This window comes from Elephas maximus, chromosome 18 (genome assembly GCF_024166365.1).
Source record: "Elephas maximus indicus isolate mEleMax1 chromosome 18, mEleMax1 primary haplotype, whole genome shotgun sequence".
In the NCBI taxonomy this organism is placed as follows: Eukaryota; Metazoa; Chordata; class Mammalia; order Proboscidea; family Elephantidae; genus Elephas; species Elephas maximus.
Window position 1 is genome coordinate 67,816,475 of NC_064836.1, and position 23,989 is coordinate 67,840,463.

The following is a 23,989-nucleotide window of genomic DNA, read 5'->3' on the forward strand; positions in this document are numbered from 1 at the left end:
AGACGTATTCCTTAGTTAAATGCAGAAAATTCACCCTTAAAAAGCAAGGAGCGTCCAGATGAAGGAGTTACAGAGCCTTTCCCTAGAGAAATTGTTCTTCCGTAATATCCATGCCTATGTCTCTTATGTATTGAGTCAGATTCTCCTAGAACCTTAAACTATTTCTTCGCTATAATTTGGTCAACTTTCAAATCTTCTTTAGGCCAAGAGGCATGATCGACTCACTCCCAATTCAGTTTAGTATTGTGCAACTCATACTCAAGAGGGTTTTTTTTTTTTTTTAAAACCTAATCTGACTCTAAAACAAGTTTTATACATTAAGGATTCTTCTTCATACATACATGCCCCGGTAAAACAAATTATAACACAATATACCTAATGGGAAATAAAACCATAGGTGTCCATAACATGGTGTTTTCCAGAATGATTCGACCAGTGTGCCCTCCTAGGGACTTTGTTCTCATTCACCGAGATGACTCTGTACTGGCACTGCCTGTGGGCCTCCTTCTCAGGAGCAGAGTGCAGAGAAAAGGAAGTCTCATTGTCATGGTAACACCCGTCAAAGGCCATGACTTGAACTGCATCAATATTATACATTCCAGAAATATGTCAAAAAGGCTTTTTTGTTAATAAGCCTGAAATACGGTTTTATAAATAAGAAATACAGTAAAAATACAAATGGTCAGATGTTAAAAACAGATAGTTTCAATAGATGCTAAGAATATGTTGTGTATTTTAAGGAATAGAATTCTGGCTTTGCTGCTGCTGTTTGACTACACATCATTTTGGTAATAAATGGAAAGCGTCATCTTGGAGATCCTGTTTTTAATAGGGATTTAGTGTGAGGTTTATGACTATTTCCATAAAGATATATTTGAGCACTATACAAAAAAAAATGGTATACATATTAAATGTCCATGTTTTCTAATTTAGTCCTGGCTTGATAGACTGTTAAACCCAATGCATGTTTTCCTGGAAGAGAAAACACTGTTTCAGGTTTTCCTCTGTTTCTGAATAGTATGAATTTCTGCCATAAGTTTGTGAGTTGAATATGATTTATCAGAACAGCGATTTAATTCAATTGGATTTCCTTTTCAACTTATTTTTCCTCTTCAGAGAAAACAGAGCAGTTTGCCCAGTCAGTGTCTTTTATCCAATAACAGAACAAATTCATCTGATATTCATCTGGTATCCATTAAATTGGAGATGGGGGTCAGGAACAATTTCAGCTGCTTTTTTTAAATGCAGATTAGGCCAGACCTCCCCATTTTTGCTGAAAGTGCCTGTAAATGATGCTAGCGTAGTCCAATTAAGCAACCTGAAATTGGCTTATTTTTTTGAAGGAGCAAATTATCAGTGGTTTCTGGCTCCAGTGCCTGATTGGATCTAAACTAAAAATTTCCTTTAAGGTCTTACTCTGGGGGACATAGAGGCTCTCGCTGGTGCAGAGCTGTGTCTAGGAAGCAGCTGCCACTAATTGCTTTCTGAGAAAACAAAATCACTGCCTAATCTATGGGGAAGCTGAAGAATGAACAAATATGGAGAGGCTACCACTAGATGGAACTAATCAGGATTAAAATCAGAGGCTGCAGACTGTATTTAAAAATGTAATATTTTACTGAATTCGAAAGACATGGAGATGATTTTAAGCAACCAGGGGATCCATGTTTTTGTCATGGTTACTTATCATCTAGTCGATTCCAACTCATGGCGACTACATGTGCGCAGAGTAAAATTGATCCATAGGGTTTTCAAGGCTGTCACTTTTCAGGACCAGATCCCCAGGCCTGTCTTCCAAGACACCTCTAGGTTGGTTCGCACCACCAACCTTTTGGCTAGTAGTCGAGTGTTTAACTCTTTGTGCCCACCAGGGACTCCTACTTGAACTTTGTTTCTTTTTTGTTTTAATTGTAGGAATGTGCCATAATAAATGAAAATGGATGGAAAAAAATAACGAAACAGCAATACTAAATAGTAACCTCAGATAGTCAATGATATATTCAACTGATGAATGATCTGAGGATAAAATTAACATGTGTAGTCTCTTCATTGGGTTCCCTAGCCACCCAGAACACTGCTGAGTCATCCCTCTCGCCATCTGTTTTTCTGTCATCCTTAACAAACATATCATTGGTGTGTTAAAGAAGACATATCTTCTATGAAGCACAAGAGTGCCATTTTCCTTCTCCATTATGATAATCTAGAATCATCTATATAATGGATTCAACCTTGCAGACAACTACTAGCAACCCTCAGTTTGCCTATGGGCTGCTATTTTCCACAAGTTTTTGAAAATGAACAGTTTTCAAAATGATCTTTAATTTTTCAGTTCAACCCACAAATAAGCTTATAGCTAAGACATATTATGCATGCAAAAGCTTGTTGTTGTTGTTGTTGTTAGGTGCCGTCGAGTCGGTTCCGACTCATAGCGACCCCTATGCACAACAGAACGAACCACTGCCTGGTCCTGCACCATCCTTACAATCGTTGTTACGCTTGAGCTCATTTTTGCAGCCACTGTGTCAGTCCACCTCGTTGAGGGTCTTCCTCTTTTCCGCTGACCCTGTACTCTGCCAAGTGTGATGTCCTTCTCCAGGGACTGATCTCTCCTGACAACATGTCCAAAGTATGTAAGACGCAGTCTTGCCGTCCTTGCTTCTAAGGAGCATTCTGGTTGTACTTCTTCTCAGACAGATTTGTTCATTCTTTCGCAGTCCATGGTATATTCAATATTCTTCGCCAACACCACAATTCAAAGGCGTCAACTCTTCTTTGGTCTTCCTTATTCATTGTTCAGCTTTCACACGCATATGATGCGATTGAAAATATCATGGCTTGGGTCAGGTGCACCTTAGTCTTCAAGGTGACATCTTTGCTCTTCAACACTTTGAAGAGGTCTTTTGGAACAGATTTACCCAATGCAATGCGTCTTTTGATTTCTTGACTGCTGTTTCCATGGCTGTTGATTGTGGATCCAATTAAAATGAAATCCTTGACAACTTCAATCTTTTCTCCATTTATCATGATGTTGCTCATTGGTCCACTTGTGAGGATTTTTGTTTTCTTTATGTTGAGGTGCAATCCATACTGAAGGCTGTGGTCTTTGATCTTCATTAGTAAGTGCTTCAAGCCCTCTTCACTTTCAGCAAGCAAGGTTGTGTCATCTGCATAACACAGGTTGTTAATGAGTCTTCCTCCAATCTTGATGCCCCGTTCTTCTTCATATAGTCCAACTTCTCGTATTATTTGTTCAGCATACAGATTAAATAAGTATGGTGAAAGAAAAAGCTAGGCCATGATAAAGGAAGACAGAAGAAGAATTGATGCATTTCAATTGTGATGTTGGTGAAGAACATTGAATATACTAGGGATTGCCAGAAGAACAAACAAATCAGTCCTAGAAAAAATACAACCAGAATGTGCCTTAGAAACCAGGATGGGGAGACTTTGGTTTGCTTGCTTTGTATATGTCACCAAAGAAGAACAATTGCTAGAAAAGGACATCATGTTTGGTAAAGGAGAGGGTCAGCTAAAATGAGGAAAACTCTCAATGGATAAATTGACACTATAGCTACAACAATCATCTCAAACATACCAAAGATCATGAAGATGGCACAGGACCAGGCAGCGTTTCATTCTGCTATTCATAAGGTTGTCATGAGTTGAAGCTGATTTGATGGCAACCAACAACAAGGAACAAGTCATATTGTATCTAAACTATAGATTAACTCTTTTGACTGAATTTTAGTTCCTAGAATTAGAAAAACGTTTGGATGAAGGTGTAACCAAATGAGGGTTTTTATCCTGTCCTATTACCGATCAAAATAAGACGGATGCCACACCACCAGTTGCAAGGGAAACAGAAACTGGAAATTTACTGTTTGAACAAATAGGGAGCATCATGGGGCCTAGCAGCTAAAAGACTACACGCACCCTGTCTGAGGGGGTTGGGGAGTTGGGGAGCTTTTTATTTCCAATGCCATCTAGGGGTTGGGTTTGGTGCCAGGAACTCTTTGCTCGTAGCCCTCCCATATCCACATTTGGAGGTCCAGATGTTGAATCATGTCAGTGATGTTCAGGTGCAAGGACAGATTGAGGACACAGCTCTTCAGGTCCTGAGCATGCACCAAAATCCTGGTTTGCACGTGCCTGGGATTCTGGCACCAAACTCAGACTGTGGTTAGGGCCTCAGCATGGTCAGGCTAAACTGCAGTTAGAAGCCGTGGCTTGGTGGGCTTCAAGGTGGGGAGAACCTTGGAGGAGTGGGGCAAAGTCTCAATAGAGGGTTCAAAGGGATCAAGAAAAGAGTATTTTGCTTTTTCATTTTAGGCAAAAGTCAGCACTAGGAATGCTTTTGAAGCTGATTAAATTTATGGTTTCCCATGATGCTTTCTGTTCTGTGGATATCCCATGTGTGGTTGAGATGAGTGTGTGATGGTGGTGGTGGTGGTGGTGGTTGTGGGAGGAAACAAGTTTCCCTGACTTTATGTTTTCATATGGAGGAACTCCACTAGAGTAGCATTCCTGGCCCTTCTCATCACCCCTCAATCAGCCCACCCTAGGGATTTGAGAGAAGGACCTGGCACATGTGAGTCTTCACTTTGGGATCTGCACTGATAGCCAGGTCTGTTCTCTGTAATAAGGTAAAAGGAGATGGTCCCTCCAAGGAGAGTTCTGAATTGTCTAGCTTTTGCAGTGACCACGACAGTAAGTACATTTCACTCAGAGATGGAGTGTTAGTAAGCTCTCCTGCCTATAGATCTAAGCCACATTCTCCAAACTGCTTTATCAGTAATAAATGTAACATTGTTATATACATGTCTTAGTTATCTAGTGTTCCTATAACAGAAATACCACAAGTGGATGGCTTTAATAAACAAATTTATTTTCTCACAGTTTAGGAAGCTAGAAGTCTGAGATCAGGGTGCCGGCTCTAGGGGAAGTCTCTCTCTCTCTGTTGGCTTTGAGGTAAGGTCCTTGTCCCTTTGAGCTTCTGCTCCTGGATGACCTTCATGTGACTTGGCATCTCTCTTACCCCATCTCTGCTCTGCTTGCTTGTTTAATTTCTTTTGTATCTCAAAAGAGAGTGATTCAAGATAATCGTGGCTCATTAACATTATATTACAAAGACAACCCATTCCCAAATGGGATTATAACCACAGGTATAGAGGTTAGGATTTACAACACATGTTTTGGGGGAACATAATTCAATCCATAATAAGTCATCTGCCGGACTTCGTACCTATCTCTCTAAAACTGGTTTCCAACTCAAGTATAAAGGAGACAGGGGTCATTCAATTAGCCCCTAAGCCCATAAAAAAAAAGCCCATAGATACTGTAAAACCTGCAAAAGCCAGAACCTGTATAAGACAGAAACCTGTAAGAGAAGGAAAACTCATGGTTCCTACTAAAATGAGTGATAGAAATTGATAAAACTGCACCCTGTGAAAGGCAGAAAACTTTTGAGACCCGGAAAAACAAGGCAGTCTGACGAGTTCCAGCTCTCACAGGTTTCACCATATATCATCCTACCCTGCCCCTCCCTAGGGCATCCTGTCCCCTGGAAGGCCTCTAGTCTCAGAAGGCCTGTCTCTACAATCACTATTAAAACTCCTTTTCCTAAGGAACCCTAGTGACACAATGGTTAAGCGCTCAGTGGCCAACCTACCAGTGGCTGAAAAGACATGGCAACCTGCTCCCGTAAAGATTACAGCCTAGGAAACCCTGTAGGGCAATTCTACTCTGTCCTATAGGGTCACTAGGAGTTGAAATCAACTCCATGGGATATGACAACTTTCTTTTAGAGTATATGCTGTGGATACAGATCATAATAAGAACTTTACATTTGTGTAGCACTTTACAGCTTGCGAAAGTTTAAAAATCAGTTCTTATATTATTTGATCTTTACAACCACCTGTGGGGTAAATAGGGCAGAAATTACACTCTTTTGTAAATGCCAAATATCAGGACGGTTTAGAAGACAGCTTGCAACAGAGCCAGGAAGTGGTAGAGTTCAGTCTGCTGTTACTTCCGACTCCAAATCCTGTGTTGTTTTTCTTCCGCCCCATAAATGTCAGGACAAGTAGGACATTTCCTTGAGATATTTGCACCTTTAAAAGAGAATGCTTGTTAACTCAAAAGAAACGCTTGATGGAACACAAGAAGATTGTGTACAACATAATCAAGTGGAAAAAAATTCAAATAGTGTGGACACATGTAGCAGGTGGGGGGTGAGATGTGAAATTTTGGAGCGGAAGAACCAAATGGAGGTGAGACAATATTACTTCAGTGCCTCTTCCTCTCCTCACCTAAAAGCAAAACAACAACAAAAAGCCTGTCCCTTTCCCCATATTTTTCTTTATCTGTCACCTTCCACTTAACATGGTACCTAAATTATTGCTATTCGAGGTGAGAGCAATGGATCAGCAGTATCGGCATCACCTAAGAACTTGTTAGAATCTCAAGTTCCACCCCAGATCTACTGAATCAGAATGTGCATTTTAACGAGATCCCAGATGAGTCGCATGTACTGATTGCTGCATGTGTGCTGGTTTACAGCTCCCAGTTTTCTCACACCTGCACAGCAGTCACTGTGGGCGTGTATGTGTCAGGGACATGTACTCAGATGCTGTCGAAAATGGAAGCATCTGCAATAAAACAAAATCAGCTCCTATTAGGGCTTTGACTCGGAGGATACACAAAGGAAAAGAATGAAATTAGCATCGCAGGAGATCTGAATTGCCACTGCAGCTCTGTTTGTTGGCTGTGACTCATTTGGCAAGTCACTTTACTTCACTAAAACTCAGCTTCTTCATTTAGAAAATGGAGACAATGATTTCTGAAAGGCTTACATCAGGGGGTCGACATGACGGTTCAGTGAAAGAAGAGGATATAAAAACACCCTGAGAAGTATGAGATGCTCTCACTAAAAACTAGAAGGATAAAAAATATTAAATACTGTTTTGGGTGCATATAAATGCTCATATAGGAATTTCTTAAATGACTGTGAATACATTTCATTAAACCAAAATGAATTATATATGGTATCTCAGGCTAGCAAATGAATGAATGAATTTGCCTGGTTGGGCTGCTGAAGTACGATCTCTTATGTCAGTTCTCGTAATACAGGGAACTGGTGCCTACATCCTTTGTGGAATGGAGCAGGTAGAGATCCATCTATCCATATTCTTCAAGCACTGTCACAAAAGAAGGTGTGATAATATTTAGAGCCCAGAAGCCAACATATTCCCAGTATACTCTAAGGAGAAGAACCTTCTTTTATTCTCTGTCTCGCCTCCAAGTGGCAAGAAGAGAAAAATAAATCTTTACTCTTGGTGCAGAGAAACATGGTATCATTTACTGCTTGAGAGTACAACTTTCTGGGAGCGAATCCTGATTCCTCTTTAGCTGTGTGACCTTGGCCACACACCTCAGCTTCACCTCTGTAAAATGATGAGGATCAAGTACCAAATCCTTAGGGTCATTATACAAGAGAAGGAAATGGCATAATATTTTTGAAGATGGTTAGCATAATGCCAGCACATAGTAAACACTCATTTCATGTTAGCTATTATTATCATCCACTTGAAAAGTTGTGGTTTGTGCACAACTTTTCTATTCTATTCAAAGTGTAGAGTTAGGGTCCAGGAGAATAGTAAGAGAAATTCTTCCCACAAAAAACAAAAATCTCCTAGCATAGGTGAAAAAGGATGCTGATGAAACTGGCCAGGACAGAGCAGAAATTAAAGCTCAATTAAGTCGACACCATCCTGTAAACTTGCATCTTGCTAAAGCATATGGACTTAATACAAGGACTTATAATGCTGTCAAGAGAGGGTTACAGATGAGGATAGACTTGTTCACTTCCAAAGGGGTCAGATAGACAAAACAAGTCAGTACCTTCCCTGTCTTCCTGAATTGTTTCCACTCTTCTGCTGTGGTGAGGGAATTCACGGCTGCATACGAAGAGGGAGCTGACCCACAAGTACATGTCCGTGGCCTTGACATATGACACCTGGTGCATGGAGGCACTCACACCCATAATGATCATGGACATGGTCAGCACTGTGGTAACTCTTGCCATTCCAGAAGAGCAACAACCTCAGTCACAAAACCATTGAGATCCAGCATCTGGTGCTGGATTACACAAGATGACATTTCTAGAACACTGTCCATCTGATGAACAAAAAAATCAGGGAGAAATTCTTGCATGTTAACCTAGTACGCATCTTGAGCCTAAGTAAGAAGCTCTCCTTGGATTTTTCTTTCCATCTCTTTTTCTTGCCCTCGCGCCTGTTATCCATAATGTTTCCTTTTCACCATCCCAGGACTTTATAGCACTGGCTCACAGAGTCAGGACTCATCGCTTCCTGCCTTCAAATGTCCTCAGATCTGCTTCCCAGCCATCCCAGAAGGTAAAAATGTATTCTGCTTTAAAAACTCTCCTGGGAAAGAAATTCCAAAACCATTTCCACTTATCTTTTCTGTTATTGTACAGTTCTTACTGTTAACAATTCATATTCCTTTAATCTTTCATGTGTCAGAGTGAGCTCGCTTCTTCTTGAGTGGTCCTTAGTAGCATTAAAGATTGCTGTTCTCCATATTATGATTTTATACGGAATATATAAAAGCTATCATCTTTTCTATCTCTTTGTCTTCTGTTTTCAAATTTGCAGATCAATTGAGATTCAGAGTGTAAGTGTGCTGATGGAGGGTCAGGTCTTTGTAAACATTCACTGAGCAACTGTTAAATGGAAGTCACTTTTCCACCCTTTTCTTCTCTGCTTTGCCCTGCCCTTTTTCTAGGTCTCTGGGTGGCACAGTTTGCACCCAGCCATTAAATGGAAGGTTGGCAGTTTGAATTCACCCAGCGGTTCCAGAAAGAAAGGTCTGGCAGCCAACTTCTTTAAGATCACAGCCATTGAAAACCCTATGGATGCAGTTGTACTCTGACATATATGAGGTGCCATGGGTTGGCTCAGTTCCACAGGCAAGTGGTTTGTCTTTCTCTTTCTCTTCCCTTTCCTCTCCCTTTTCTTCTTCCCTTGGTTTCTCTCCTCCTTCCTTTTCCTTCCCTTCTTCCTCTTCCTTCTTCTTTCTTGTTCCTCCCTTTCCCTTCCTTTTCTTTGTTGTCTGGCATCAAGAACAGAGGTGAGGAGATCAGCGTTCTGGGGGACAATGGAGAAAGAAGTGACTCTGAGATTTCCTTAATAAAATGCTGGCCGTGGGGAGGGCTATCCAGTGTCTACACAAATTTCTGAGGGAAATCATAGCCATACTGCTTGGAGAGAAAGTATAGTATTACAAATATTTGAAATGTTCACTGGCTGGGGTGGTTTTATTTCCCACCAGGGAGGTACAAATGGAATCCTTAATGATTTTTATAAGTTGTGAGGATATTTTAATATCAACAGACGGAGTTCCAAACAGCAGGAAGAAACCCGTAATTCACTCCCAAATGCACAGACTCAGCATGCAGACAGCTTTCACCAACATATTTCTATCTTTCTTACATTAATTCTGTGAGGTTCATGCACTGGAGCCCATATCAAAGACAGCAACATCCCTACAAAGCCATTCAATTTCAGATGAAAAGTTTCCATCTGATGATCAATGCCAACACAACTTGACAATATGACAACCACATGGGAGGGCCCAGATCTAACCTTCACACTGATTTGAGCTCCAGAGTAAGAAACCTAGAGGTGGGGCCAAGATGGTGGAGTAGGCAGATGCTTCCAGTGATCCCTTTTACAACAAAACCCAAAACCAAACCCAGTGCCGTCGAGTCGATTCCAACTCATAGCAACCCTATAGGACAGAATAGAACCACCCCACAGAGTTTCCAAGGAGCGCCTGGTGGATTGGAACTGCCTACCCTTTGGTCCACAGCCGTAGCACTTAACCACTACACCACTAGGGTTTCCCCTCTTACAACAAAGACCCAAAAAATCAAGTGAAATGATTATATTTAGGACAAGCTAGAGCCCTGAACCTCAAAGGCAAAGTCAGAAAATGGACTGAGTGGCAGGGGGAGGGACAGTCAGCTCAGAAGTGGAGAGGAGTTACTGGACCTGAATTGCTGGGATCCCTCAGGCACCATTCCCAGGAGCAGCTGCAGTGGGCTGGTAGCAGCGTTCGGCCACAGTTTCCTCCGAAGCAGCCAGCTGCACAGCCTACTCACACCTCCAGACCCGAGAAGAACGGTGGTTTCCGCAAAAGCTAAGTACTTGAGTATATTTTATTGTGCCCCACCACCACCAAGGCAGCTTCAGTGGCTGATTTCCCTGGGCCTGAGATAGGCCCATTTGCACTCTGAGCCATGATCCCAAACTTGGAGAAGGAATAAATTCGCAACAGGGGGAAAAGATAATTTGCCAGCTCCACTAACCTTGGGAGCTCAGGACAGAAGCAGCTCCTGTCCAGGCATAAATGGTCCATGGAATTTGAATACCTTTACCCCCTGCATAGACCTGTGTGGACCTATTTTAGGAGAATAGACCCTTCTTGCAGACTGCAACTGTTTAAGCTGTGTGGTGGAGAGGTGGGTGTTTGATATTTGACACTGGTTTGCCTATTAAACAGGGTCCTCACCTATGCACATCAGGGGCCTAAGGACTGGTGGTTCCACTCAGGTCACCCAGCCACCTGCAACAGGGGTCCAAGGATAACTGGTACCTCCCAGTCCTTACAACCAAAAGCATTGGGTGCCCATGATCTGTCTGCAGAACCACCCACCTGTACGCCCTAGGGAACAGGGACTTGCTTTCTTCAGAGGCACTCGGGGGATGGTTCTCAGCCTCCTGCCCTGTTCAGAGCATGACTCCCTGCTGCAACCAGATACTGGTACCTACACCAATCACCCCTGCCCCTCTAAGACTGTAGGGCAGAGCCTGTACCACACACTTGATAAGCAGCTACCTGGGCACCTGAGCTGAATCCATATAAGAAAAGTGAATGGAGTCATAAGCTCATATACCTGATAACAGCTCTAGCCATCTGTTTACGGGATGTCAGAACTCCAAAGGTGAAAATAATCAAGCTAGCTCACTCAAGCAACCCATTTGGGCATATAAAAAAACAAAACAAAGCAAGAAACTAGGATACAGTAAGCAAACATAAAATAAACTAATACAATAACTTATAGATGGCTCAGAGACAACAGTATCAAACCATATAAAGAAACAGACCATGATCACTTCAACAAGCTCTCAAAACAGATAATCGAAGGATCTTCTGGATGAAGGTGTCTTCCTGGAATTACCGGATGCAGAATTCAAAAGATTAATATACAGAACTCTTCAAGACATCAGGAAGGAGAGATCCGGCAATATGCAGAACAAGCCAAAGAACACACAGATAACATAGTTGAAATTAAAAAGGTTATTCAAGAACATAATGAAAAATTTAATAAGCTGCAAGAATCCATAGAGAGACAGCAATCAGAATTTCAGAAGATTAACAATAAAATTACAGAATTAAACAACTCAATAGAAAGTCAGAGGAGAAGAACTGAGCAAGTGGAAGGCAGAATTGGTGACCTTGAAGATATAGCACTTGGCACCAATATATTTGAAGAAAAATCAGATAAAAGAATTAAAAAAAAAATGAAGAAACCTTAAGAATCAGAGTAAGAAACCCAAAGGCCGTTCTACCTTATCAAACACAGACCACTAACTCCCTGAGACCCAGGCTTCCCCTGAACAATGGTAATACCAACAATCTGCATATCAGTGGATGCTGTTTGCAAACCTTTATTCTCAAAAACACCTGCTACATAAACATGGATATGTGAGATCTTTATTAATGTTACAGGTGTGTAGCTGAAGAGTATTAAATGACACCTGCTTCCTTTTATTGAATGTTTACCCACCCCAATCCTAGGTAAATATTATTAGCCACGTGTTTCAGGAAAGAAATAAGTGCTTAGAGTAGTTAAATAATTAGCCTGAGTTTTTTTCAGGAGCAGGATTTTAACCCTCCTCCAGTGCACAAGCTCTGCTTCATATATGCAGAGTGTTGCCTCTCATTCCAGGCTTGTAAAGGGAATTTCCTTTTATTTTTAAGATAATAAATCCATTTTTGTGTATGGAGCATCTCAGAGACAAGATGCTACAAAGCTGAGAAATTATGTCAGGAAGCATGGAGGTACTTTGTGCTTTTCAACAGGCCAAAAGTCTTATTTCCTGCAAGATTCACTGGTAAAACTAACTAATATTCCTACTTGCTAACTTACCTTGTTAATTCAAAATTTTTAATTTTTTTTTTTTTTACTTACTAGTTGATATGCAACATAGAACTCGATTCTTTTTTTTTTTTATAGACCATAGTATGGGGCTTAGTGGACAAAATAAGGGTTTAGAATAAACACATGAGTTTACATGGGAGAAAGGTTTTGTCACGTATTTTAAATTGTTGACTACTGGGCTAATAAAAAGGAATTGCATTATCTGTATTTCTCAGAGAGCAATAGAACATCAGTCATTTTCTTTAAAAGGGTGCTTAGTCTAGCTAATTTACTATAGCTTTATTTATTTTGAAACCAGAATTCAAGGTTTTCCTTGTTTAATGTGAGCAATAAAAAAGAAAAAGAATTAGAGAGTAGGGAGAAGGGGTTATTAGATAGGGGGAGTGAATGATGAGAAACTGATGTATAAATTCCCAAAGCAATAGAACTTGAACTCAAATGTATTACAGCTACATTAAACACACTTATGTCTCGAATCACCCCTCAGAAATACATTAATCTTGACGAATAGTACTCTTTCCATACCCATTAAAGTTAACATCCCTATAGAGAAGTTTTGAATTATACGAAGTGACCATTTAGCCAAAGAAAGGTCATGTATTGCGATCAGAAAATTATCTTCCCACTCACAGATATAAATTCTTGGTGAAAGTGTCAAGATTTTGACCATTTGGCTCAGTTTCCCGGAGCCCTTGCAGCTGTACCATATTAACTTCTAAGGATTTACGGGGCACAGTGGTTAAGAGCTTGGCTGCTAACCAAAAGGTCGGCAGTTCGAATCTACCAGCTGCTCCTTGGAAGCCCTACGGGGCAGTGCTACTCTGTCTTATAGGGTTGCTATGAGTCAGAATTGACTCAATGGCAATGGGCTTTTTTGGGGTTTTAAGGATCCTTCAAGAAGCCCTAGTTGCTCAGTGGATAAGTGCTTTGCTGTTAACTAAAGGGTCAATGGTTTAAACCCAACAACCGCTCTGTGGGAGAAGGATGTGTCAGTGTGGAAACCCTATGGGGCAATTCTACTCTGTCCTGTAGGGTCGATATGAGTCAGAATCAACTCCAGGGCAATGGATCGACAATGGGTAAGGACCCTTTGGAGTTCCCAGGTGATGCAGTTAATGTGCTCCATTACTAACGAAAAGGTTAGAGGTTTGAGTCCACCCAGAAGCACCTTGGAAGAAAGGCTGGTGATCTAATTCTAAAAAATCAGCTATTGAAAACTCTGCAGAGCACAGTTCTACCCTGACACACATGGGGTCGCCATGAGATGGAGTTGACTGAATGGCAACTGGTTAAGAACCCTTCAGTCTGGGGAGAATTATTTATCTTTTTGTTTTCATTGGCCATATTTGGCCATATATTATGGAGAAGTTAATTGATAGGTATGATAATTGTAGGGCAGACAGGCCTCACTTACAGAACTATTGAGTTTTTTCATCCTTTCAGTAGCTGTGTAGGGAATCGTTCTTTTGAAGAGTTGGGTGTCCGTAGTAACCTTTAAATAAAATCCTTTCCTTGTAAGCCTGGGCAGAAAGAAAATAAGTGATATGATGGAAAGAAAGATGGGTTGGATATTCCAATGCTGCTCTATAGTCAGAAAGTAATAACTATTTTCCCACAAAGATGGTTCCAGAGTCCAGTAACTGTAACTAGAAGTTCTGCTGACCTCTGTGATGATTGAACGAATTGCTCTTGTCTCATTCCCTAAGTATTCACTTTTCTAGGCATATGGAATATCTTCTGTTGGGAGGCATTTTTCTTTATGAGTGACTACAGGCTTGAAAGCATTGGTTGTCTTTCTCTGCCTTATCTGTTTCCAGGTAATTGAACATACTACTTAATACACTGTACAAGGAATGGCATACCCCATGCAGAAGGGTAAAGGAAGAGTGATATAGGGAAGAAAAGGAGGGTGGTGGAAGGGGAGGACAAAGTACAATACCACTTTTCTCTCCATTAAGGTTAAAACATCCTTGAACAGCTTTATAATAGTCCCACGCTCTCTTCACACAAAACCAAATGAAGGCATATAACGGCATGTTTAACTCGTCATACATTCCAACTTATGATAGCTATTATCTCTTATGAGGATGCTTTAATCACAATTGATACTTGTATGCTCTTCAGCCTCGAGTGTTCTTTATCTTGTGTTGCCTGATTAGGGTCTTTACCCTGGAGCAGTCAAGCCAATGTAACTAACATACTCCAAGTCAGAAAGACAGAGAAAATTTATTCCAGAGGTGGCACCAGCGGATAGTCCAACAGCAATGCAGGCTATCTTTATGGAGTCCTGAAAGGGAATTTTATATTAGAGCTTATATATGGCTTTTACAATGGTTAGAGGTGTCTTTTTGGCACGTAGCCCACACATGGCATGGCCAGATGAGTTATTCATAACAAGATAATTACAAGAGACCCTTTATCAGACTAAAGAGATACACGCCAGACATCTGGGCACTAATCTTCATGTGGAGGGTCGTAAGTCACAGGTGGCTGGACAGAACAGAACAAAGTCATTAACAAAAGTATGTGGAAAGGAGAAGGCAGGCAGAAAAAAAGAAAAAAAAAACTTACAGGCTCTTCATGTCTTTCGTTATGTCAAGCTCTCAATCTCCTATTTTGAGAAGGAAAAAACATGTTGTGGAGTATTAGAGTCATATCTTGGAAGGGGAGTAATCTAAAACATGACAAATGTGAAAGGATATTAACCAGCTAATGAATCATCCTACATTGCTTCCAGTTAGTAACAATGCACAGCTATTCAAGGAAGAAAAAAAAAAAACATGGTAGGCTAAACACTGCTCAATTTAACAACTACGTATCCAGCGTGAAACATGCACAGGGCACTGTGCTGGTCACTGTAGGAAAGGAAAAGACTGCACTAATGAAACCTTGTCCTTAAGAAGTTCACATTCTAGTAGAGGAGACAAGCTACCCCTGTTCTATAGTTAAACAGGAAATAGAGGAAGTAAGATACTTTAGGAGCAATACAAAGCACTATGGAGGTTCAAAGCTGGAAAAGACCAGTAAAGGCTTCAGGGCTGTGGTGCAAGGTCAGGATTTTGACAGAAAGAGACAGGTAGGGAGGGCATTCTAGGCAGGCTGGAACAAGAACAGATATCCAGAGGTGAGATAAGCAGTTAGGGGCAGGAGTCTTTTTCAGTACACTGAATATTCAAACTGGCTGATGCTCATAGTAAGTATATTGGGGCAGTGGTAGGGTTACAGATTTAGCAAGTAAAAATACAGGACATTAAGTTAAATTTGAATTTAAAAAATTTTAGATAAACAATAATCTTTTTTAGTATAGGTATGTCCCATACAATATTTGGTACATACTTATACTAATTATAATACTTATAATATACTTATACTTATAATAATTATGAAATATTATTGTTGTTGTGGATTGAATTATATCCCCCCAAAATACGTGTCACAAATCCTAACTTCCATGCCTGTGGTTACAATCCCATTTGGAAATGGGTTGTCTTTGTTATGTTAATGAGGCAGGATTAGTATAGAGTGTATCTTGAGTCAACCTCTTTTGAGATATAAAAGAGATTAAACAAGTGAGCAGAGCAGAGATGGAGGAAGACAGAAGCCAAGCCACACGGAGATCTCCAAGCAACCAGAAAGCAGAAGCTGAAGAGACAAGGACGTTCCTCCGTAGCTGACAGAAACAGAAAGCCTTCCCTTAGAACTAGCACCCTGAATATGGCCTTCTGGCCTCCTAAACTGTGAGAAAATAAATCTTGTTTGTTAAAGCCATCCACCTGTAGTGTTTCTGTTATAGCCTCACTGGATAACTAAGACAGTTACTTATCTAAAATTGAAATTTATCTGGGTGTCATATATTTCATCTGGAAACCATCAGGGGCACCTTAGATTCTAAGCTGAGAATATTTACTTCAATGGCATTTGAGAGGCGGGGAGTTTTGTGATCACATTTGCATCTTGGCACTCTTACTCTCGTAGCTGGGCTGAACTGCAGCAAGAAGGGCAGGAAACAAAACCAGCAGTTACAAGCCCTCTGCAAGCCCATACTACAGCTTTGTGTAATTAATAAAAGGTGCCCCTTTCTCTGAAGCATGCCACCCCAAACCAGGTCTCCTGGAGCTTGAGATGAATTTCTGTTCCCCGCTCACCTCTGGGCTGGGTGCCATAAAGCCAGATTTGAGGACTTATGAAGAAGACTGATTCTAAAGATTCAGATATCCTATAGCCACGATTCTCAAAGTATGACCTGTGAACCTCCTAGGGGTGTCCAAGACATTTTCAGAGGTTCTGTGTGATGAAGGAAGTAGCCCTGGTTGTGCAGTGGTTAAGCACTCAGCTGTTGACTGCAAGGTCAGCAGTTCAAATCCACCAGTGGCTCTACAGGAAAAAGATGTGGCAATCTACTCCCACAAAGATTTCAGCCTAGGAAACCCTATAGGGCAGTTCTACTCTGTCCTGTAGGATCACTATGAGTTGGAATCTGCTCGATGGCAATGGGTTGTGGTATAGTGAAAACGAGTTTGGTAATAATGTTGTTAGTTGCCGTCAAGTCGGCTCAGACTTCATGGTGACTTTATGTGTAACAGAACAAAACGTTGCCCAGTCCTGCACCGTCTTCATGATCCTTGATAATAATACGAAGACATTATTCATCTTTTTCACTGTGCTGACATTGGCACTGATGGTGCAAAGGTGGGTAGGACTGCTGCTGCCTTAGCGCCAGACTCACCTAGTAGTCATGGTGTTCTTCACCTCTGAGCACTCACAGTTAAAGGAAAAAAAAAAGCGGTAAAAATTATTAATTTTATTAAATTGCATCACTTGGGTACATACCTTTTTAATATTCTGTGTGATGAAATTAGAAGTACTATAGACAAAGCATATCTATATACCCAGGCACAGTGGCTATCTTGAGGAAAAGCACCTAGGCAATCGTGAGCTGAGCTAGCTGCTTTTTAAAATAGAACACCAAAAAAAATAAAATGGAATGCCATTTTCACTTGAAAGAACAACTGACAGACAGACAAACTATGGCTGCCCAGACTTGGGTATTTGGTAGACATTTTCTCAAAACTGAGTGAAATAGCCTCAAGTAAACGATTAAGGGTATTTGTTGCCAGCGATAAAATTTCAAATTTTAGGCCAAATTAGAATTTTTTAAAGCTTGTATACATCTCTGTGAGCTTGACAGCTTCCCACTACCTTAAGACCTTTTTTTTTTTTTTTTAATTTTGTTGTGCTTTAAACTTCAAGGCTTTTTGGTGAGGATTGTAGTGATATTAACCAACATGATGTTTTGATATTCTATAATGAGTTATATAAATATTTGGAAGCTCTGTATAACTCAGTGAACCAGTATTTTCCAAATGGCTGAGGCATGGGCAAAGGATCTGTTCAAAGTGCAAAATAGACGGAAGAATTTTAATCCAGTAGAAAACAAAAAGTTCATTAATATGGTTTCAGATTCCAGAGTGCAACTAATTGTTCATTAAGAAATTACGTTTTAGTATAGTGTCAAGACTATTCACAGTAATCTCAAAAGATCATTAAAATATTACTCTCTTTTCAGTTTGACTCCACCAGCTAGCTGCTCCTTGGAAACTGTATGGGGCAGTTCTACTCCGTCCTAGTAAGACAGGGAGCAAAGGCCCTGAGATTGGAGGGTGTCTGTTTGGGGAAAGAGACTGGTGTGGTTAGAGGAGAAACAAGTAAAAGAGAAATAGACTATATTAACAGGGAGGTTTTTTAATAGTGGGTTGAGTGTGGAACCTAGAGACCTTAGGAAGGTAGGGAACAGAAAGGCCCCCAAATCTGCAAGTAAAGTAACAAGAAATTGGCCAGGGCATGGAAACAAAGCCATTCCCCAGAACAATGGAGCAGGGTATCTAAAAATAGCCCCCAAACTTCTTTAAAGTTGCCTTTCAGAAGCAGCTGGAGAAAACCAGGCCCAGGGACATGCGCAGAACATGCACCTGTGACTGCTGTGTGACCTTCCACCAGGGGGTGTGAGCAGCCCCAGCCAGGGAATCCAACCTAGGGAGTGAGAGACTGCACAGGCACAACACCCCATAATAGGTCCTGCTACAAATTCCAGAGGCCTCGGGGACAGGAGCCATCTTGGAAAGCTGCTGAGTGGGCACCTTAGTTAACATATCCCTGCCTGTGTCTACGAATAAGCATGAATCTTTTACCACCCAAGAACTTTTAAAAACTCAGGCCTGTCTTTCGTTCTCATGAGGCTGGCGGGGGGCGGGGTGGAGGGCGGGGGGGTGGAATGTGTTGCTCTAGGCCCTCCTTGTCTCCGCTTGCAAGCCTCTTCAATAAGGATTTGCTCGTGTGGAAAGCTCTAAGTGCCTTACCTGCTCATTCTTGACCAGTGAGAGGCAAGAACCTTATTCCGGTAACACTATGGGGTTGCTAGGAGTTGGAATCGACTTGATGGCAACAGTTTTTTTTCCCCCCTAACTATTTATCTGTGAGACCAGATTTCTTCCTCTGTTTCAACCAAAACCTATTGCAACAGGCTGAATACAGAAGCAGATATAAGAATCCATCTGTCTTCTATAAAGCCCGATAAAGAGGTTTGGGAAAATGTAAAACAATGCCACTCTTCTCACTAAACATTTAAATTATTTTTTCGTACAACAGTTTTCATGTTTACTTAGATAAGTTTATTATCTTTGTATTAATTAACAAATATTTTTAAATTCTGTTTTAATTTCTGATATGTCAAATGCTGCAGACAGAGTTAAAAAGAACAACTGAGAAAAGGCAAGTGGATTAGGTGAATGGGTAGGCAACAGTATCTTCCAGAGAATCAAGTAGCTCAGGAAGAAACCAGTGGGGAAGTATCTTTCAAAAAACGTTTCAAAAAAACTGGAGGGTAGGAGGAAGCAGAAGCCTGGGAGGACAGCAATGTAATAAGAATGCTGCAGTTAAAAAAGGGAAGGTGTGCTCCTGATTTGCATATGATTTTACATAAATCTGCATAGTAATTTCCTAACCCTAAGGGATCAGATGTCAAGGCAAGAAGGACAGAATTTCATGGGCAACTTAAATGCATTTTACATTTCTTCATTCACCCCTAACCTGCTAAGAAACCAGCTTTTATTCTTGTCATTTTCAAAGTGCAAAAGCTAAGCAGTCAGCTTTAGGAGCCTGATCAAAAATCATGCTCATAAACATTTAGAGACTGAGTGTCTTTCTCATCCTGTCTTGGGGGCTGGAAACACACCTTTAGTTTCCTGTCTGGACCGAGCTGGCCCTGCTGCAGTACTGAGGTCAGTCAGGGCACTGATACTCTGATGTGAACCAAAACCTAATCCACTGCCGTCCCGTTGATTCTGACTCAGTGACACCGTAGGACAGAGTAGAACTGCCCTGTAGTGTTTCCTAGGCTGTAACCTTTAGGAAGCAGTCTGCCACATCTTTCTCCCACAGAGATGCTGGTGGGTTGGAACATTTGACCTTTCAGTTCACAGCCCAGCACTTAACCACTCTACCACTAGATCGCTTTCTCTGATGTACAGACACCATCAAAATAATGTAATTACCCATTCAGAATGGTATCTTTTCCTTGGAAATATTTAAGGCTCAAATGCTTATAGATTGAAAATTTTAATAGAGATGAGAAGTGAACAAATTATTAATATTAATAACAATTTATGTCTTTCAAATGCTTTCTTGAAGTATGCATATAATTTGCAAGCATTACCTTAGAAACCACCCTTTCTGGAAGGAATTGTGTGATAATTATAATCATTGTGAACCACTTATAACAGTCTTCTCTCTGGATAGAGCATTTCAGCTAAAAGAACAAAATCAGACGAAACGAGGGAACCAGCCAAAAAGGTACATGGGATTGACTCTTGGGTTCTCATTAAGTAACATGTTATCTAAGTGCTTAGCTTGGCACCTTCCACTTCCTAAGGACTCAATAACGGCTAAGTGGATCTGAAATGGTTCCCATAAATCGGCGTGTGTGACAGTGGCATATAACACGCTAGATGGAGGAGATAATCACCCATGTGTGGTGACTTAATGAGGACTGGCAACGTCTCTTCACCTGAAACCTCTTCCCAGCTGAACGGCCACAGTGACTAAAATTCCACCATGGTAGCTTCTGATTTGGGCCTTCGGGTTAACCCCCAATTTCCTAATCAGCACTCTTGTTTCCAAATTCAAGTATCCCCCAAGAAGTAATTTATTAAGACACCAACACCATAGTGTTAATTAATTTGAATGTTCTTTGTTCTAAGATACTAGTCATACAAAGCTAGGGAGGTTTCCTGAAAAGGGAAAAGATGAGGTTTGCTAAAGAGAGGACATTTATACTTCATAATTTCACCTTATCTCTTTACTGTTGTACAAGGGCAGGTCAGTCAGTGCAGTCTTCATCCCTTATGTCCTGATTCCAAGAGAAGAGCCCAGTTACAACTTCCCTTGAGGCTGCCGAGACACGTGCTTTAACCTGAATACCTACCAGGTTGCTGCCAAGTCAACTCTGACTCATGAGAACTATGCTCCAGAAGATTTTCAACGGCTGTTTTTTGAAAGTACATTATCAGGTCTTTCCTCTGAGGAGCCTCTGAATGGACTCGAACCACCAACCTTTCGGATAGTAGCCAAGACAGTTAACCATTTTCACCACCCAGGGACTCCTAACCAGAGCACACACCTCTATCCCTACTATACCAATCTCTTTTCCTCTCTACTCCTCACCCGTTTTTATTTACCTCTCTTCTTGACCTTTCCTCCTGTATTAACATTTCACAAAGATGCGGGAAGATTTTACCCAAAGGAACTCTTGCAGGGATAGTTCTTCGGTCAACCCAGAAGGAAACCCATGAAATCATCACCATCAACATGGCTGGGAAATCAGTTTGCAGCAGGGGTGGATTAACCAGTAAAGAAGGTGTGCATAACGTGCTTACAGTAAGCAAGGTGCGCACAGGCTTAACTGTGTTTACTTACCAATCTGCAGTGCACAATTTCACGTAGGTTTCACCACAGCTTTGATTGTACACTACAGATTAGTAAGTAAGCACAAAGAAGCCCGTGAGTACCTTGCTTATTGGGTAATCTGTCCCTGCTTGCAGCACAAAGAAGAAAATATGCCTTCTTAGCACAAAGTTGATGAAAAGCCTGTTGTGAGGAAAAGTGAAAGTTTCCATTGGAACAAACTTCCTCTTAGAAATAACACACTTTGTGAAACAACATGATTCTTTAGACTCTGAGCTCTTAAGGGACATAAACTCAAAAAACCAAACCTGTTGCCATCGAGTCCGACTCACAGTGACACCATAGGAGAGAGTAGAACTGCCCCATAGGGTTTCCAAGGAGTGGCTAGTGGATTTGAACTACTGAACTTTTGGTTAGCAGCTGTAGCTCTTAACCACTGTGCCGGTATACATTATTTTGTAAGCTCCTCATTGTTCTGTATTACTCACATATTATGGGTTGAATTGTGTCCCCTTAAAAGATATGTTGAAGTCCTAACCCCTGGTACTTGTCAATGTGACCTAGTTTGGAAATAGGGTCTTCGAAGATGTTATAAGTTAACATGAGGTCATATTGGAGTAGGGTGGGTTGGAATCCTATCTAAGTGGCAACCTTATAAAAAAGAAGAGCCACTGAGGAAAGACAGAGGGAAAATGGCCATGTGAGCATGGAGTTATGCTGTAGCTGCAAGCCAAGGAACACGTGGGGTTACCAAAAGCTGGGAGAGACAAGAAAGGATCTTCCTCCTAGAGCCTTCAGAGAGAACTTGGCCCTACTGACAAACTGATATCAAGCTACCAGCTTCCAGAACTGTGAGACGATAAATTTCTCTTCTTATAAGCCGTTCACTTTGTTGTGGCCCTAGGGAACTAATACACAGTGTCACGGCCCCACTGTATTACTGTGTGCAACTGAAAGTTTTGATTACGGCTGTAGAGCGGGAATAACAGCATCTCCGAACTTAGAGGTTCACACGTGTAATTATTGTGAGGTTAGAAGACATAAGGAAAAGCTGTAAAAGCACTTAATAATGAAAGACACTGTATATGATGTATATGATTTTCTGTTCATTATTACATCCTGGAATAAAATTAGGCAACAGCAATCTTTCTTTACACAAAAATTCCTGAAGAAAGGTTGTTTTCTTTTAAGAAACAAGGCAGGAGAAATGTTGCCCTGTCTTGTGGTTCTGCTGGGAAAAGACGACGAGGGGTGGTCTCGTGGCTTGAGCTGCAGGCTGGGAGGAGCCCCCTTTACCTGCCAGGAAAGGGGGTGCTGCCTTGGAAAAATGTGCAGCTCCAGTTTGGGTAGCATAATAACCATTCCGATTCCAGTTTTAATGTTGGACTGTTGACTGCTTTCAAGCCCCACTACTTGCCTGCTTATCCTGTCCCACATGTGGGCAAACTGATTAAAAAAAAAAAAAAAAGCCCAGGTACCCCCTCTGTTGGTGCTAATGAGGGTGTTTAAACCATTCGAGCCCTTGGCAAGAGACAAATCCTCAACCCTGCCTCACCCCCAACCACCATAAAACCCCAAGCCAGTCACCTCTCCCCATTCTCCTCTCAATCCATTTCCAGACCTGCTTAGGAACCTACCCTGCTCTCCAGAAAACCTCATGATGTGAGTAATAAATCTCCTCATACCCTCTTGGTGCATATGTGGTGTCATCAGTTTTCAAATCTGAACCAATCCTCCCCGCCGCCCCTCCCCATGGTGATGGGGGTTCTGACCTGCCTTTCCCAGCAGACTACAGTGGTGGGAAGAAGCTTCTGAAAGACAGAAAAGGGTTGGACAGTTGGCAGTCAGGAAAACGGAGGAGAGGGGCAATATTTGGAGAGTCAGTCCCAATACAAGACTCAAGATTTATACAAAAAAAAAGAAGATTTGTATAACTGGGCACTCTGACCTTTAATGACCTGTTGATCCTAGGTCTCCAGTCTATGTTGAAAGGATCAAGAAAATGTGCTGATGAAAATGGTGGTGATGATGATAACAGCTACTAACTACTGTTGAATAGGAAAATTAATAACAGACCTCTTACCTTTGATTTTGAGGTTTTTCTTACACAGGAAACTAAATATTAACCATAAAAAGCCTGACCCAAACTGCAAATGCCTGCCAGAAACTGATCTATAACAATGTAAATTTGTCTTATCATGCTAGAAAAGACTAGTTGTCAAACCAAACCCCTTGCCATCCAGTCGATTCCAACTCATAGGGACACTACAGAACAGAGTAGAACCCTGGTGGCGTAGTAGTTAAGTGCTACGGCTGCGAACCAAAGGGCTGGCAGTTCGAATCTGCCAGGCGCTCCTTGGAAACTCTATGGGGCAGTTCTACTCTGTCCTATAGGGTCGGTATGAGTCGGAATCGACTCGACGGCACTGGGTTTGGTTTTTTTGGTTATAGGGTTTCCAAGGAGCACCTGATGGATTTGATTTGCCAACCTGTGGTTCCGCTATAAAATGGAAACCAAGGCTGTATAACTACAGCGATACTTTTGACTCTTGTAACCATGTTTTCTATAGCTGATTTGGGTGTAGTGGTTATGGTGGTAGTTGTAATGATAGGAATAAAGAAAAAATTAATAAAAATGATTTTTCATGAAGCATGTATATTTAAATAGGATCTGATCTGAGAAAAACACTTGCATTTGGCTCTCAGGAGACTATGCTTAAAAATTCACAGACAATGTGAAAGACAGGACTATCGCATACTTGTAAAGTAAGATAACTTTCTAAA

At 41.2% G+C, this 23,989-nt stretch overlaps 1 protein-coding gene across 1 annotated transcript in view; it reads right to left on the minus strand.

The window, feature by feature from the left end:
• Positions 1–331: 331 nt before the first annotated feature.
• The window catches only part of GABRR3 (gamma-aminobutyric acid type A receptor subunit rho3), an 87,776-nt gene continuing 64,118 nt past the window's right edge, over positions 332–23,989 (minus strand). The window contains 8 exon segments of the mRNA XM_049857864.1: positions 332–364; positions 366–498; positions 500–618; positions 7,900–7,963; positions 7,965–8,073; positions 20,167–20,169; positions 21,039–21,134; positions 21,345–21,392. Coding sequence (XP_049713821.1) covers positions 332–364; positions 366–498; positions 500–618; positions 7,900–7,963; positions 7,965–8,073; positions 20,167–20,169; positions 21,039–21,134; positions 21,345–21,392 — 605 coding nt within the window.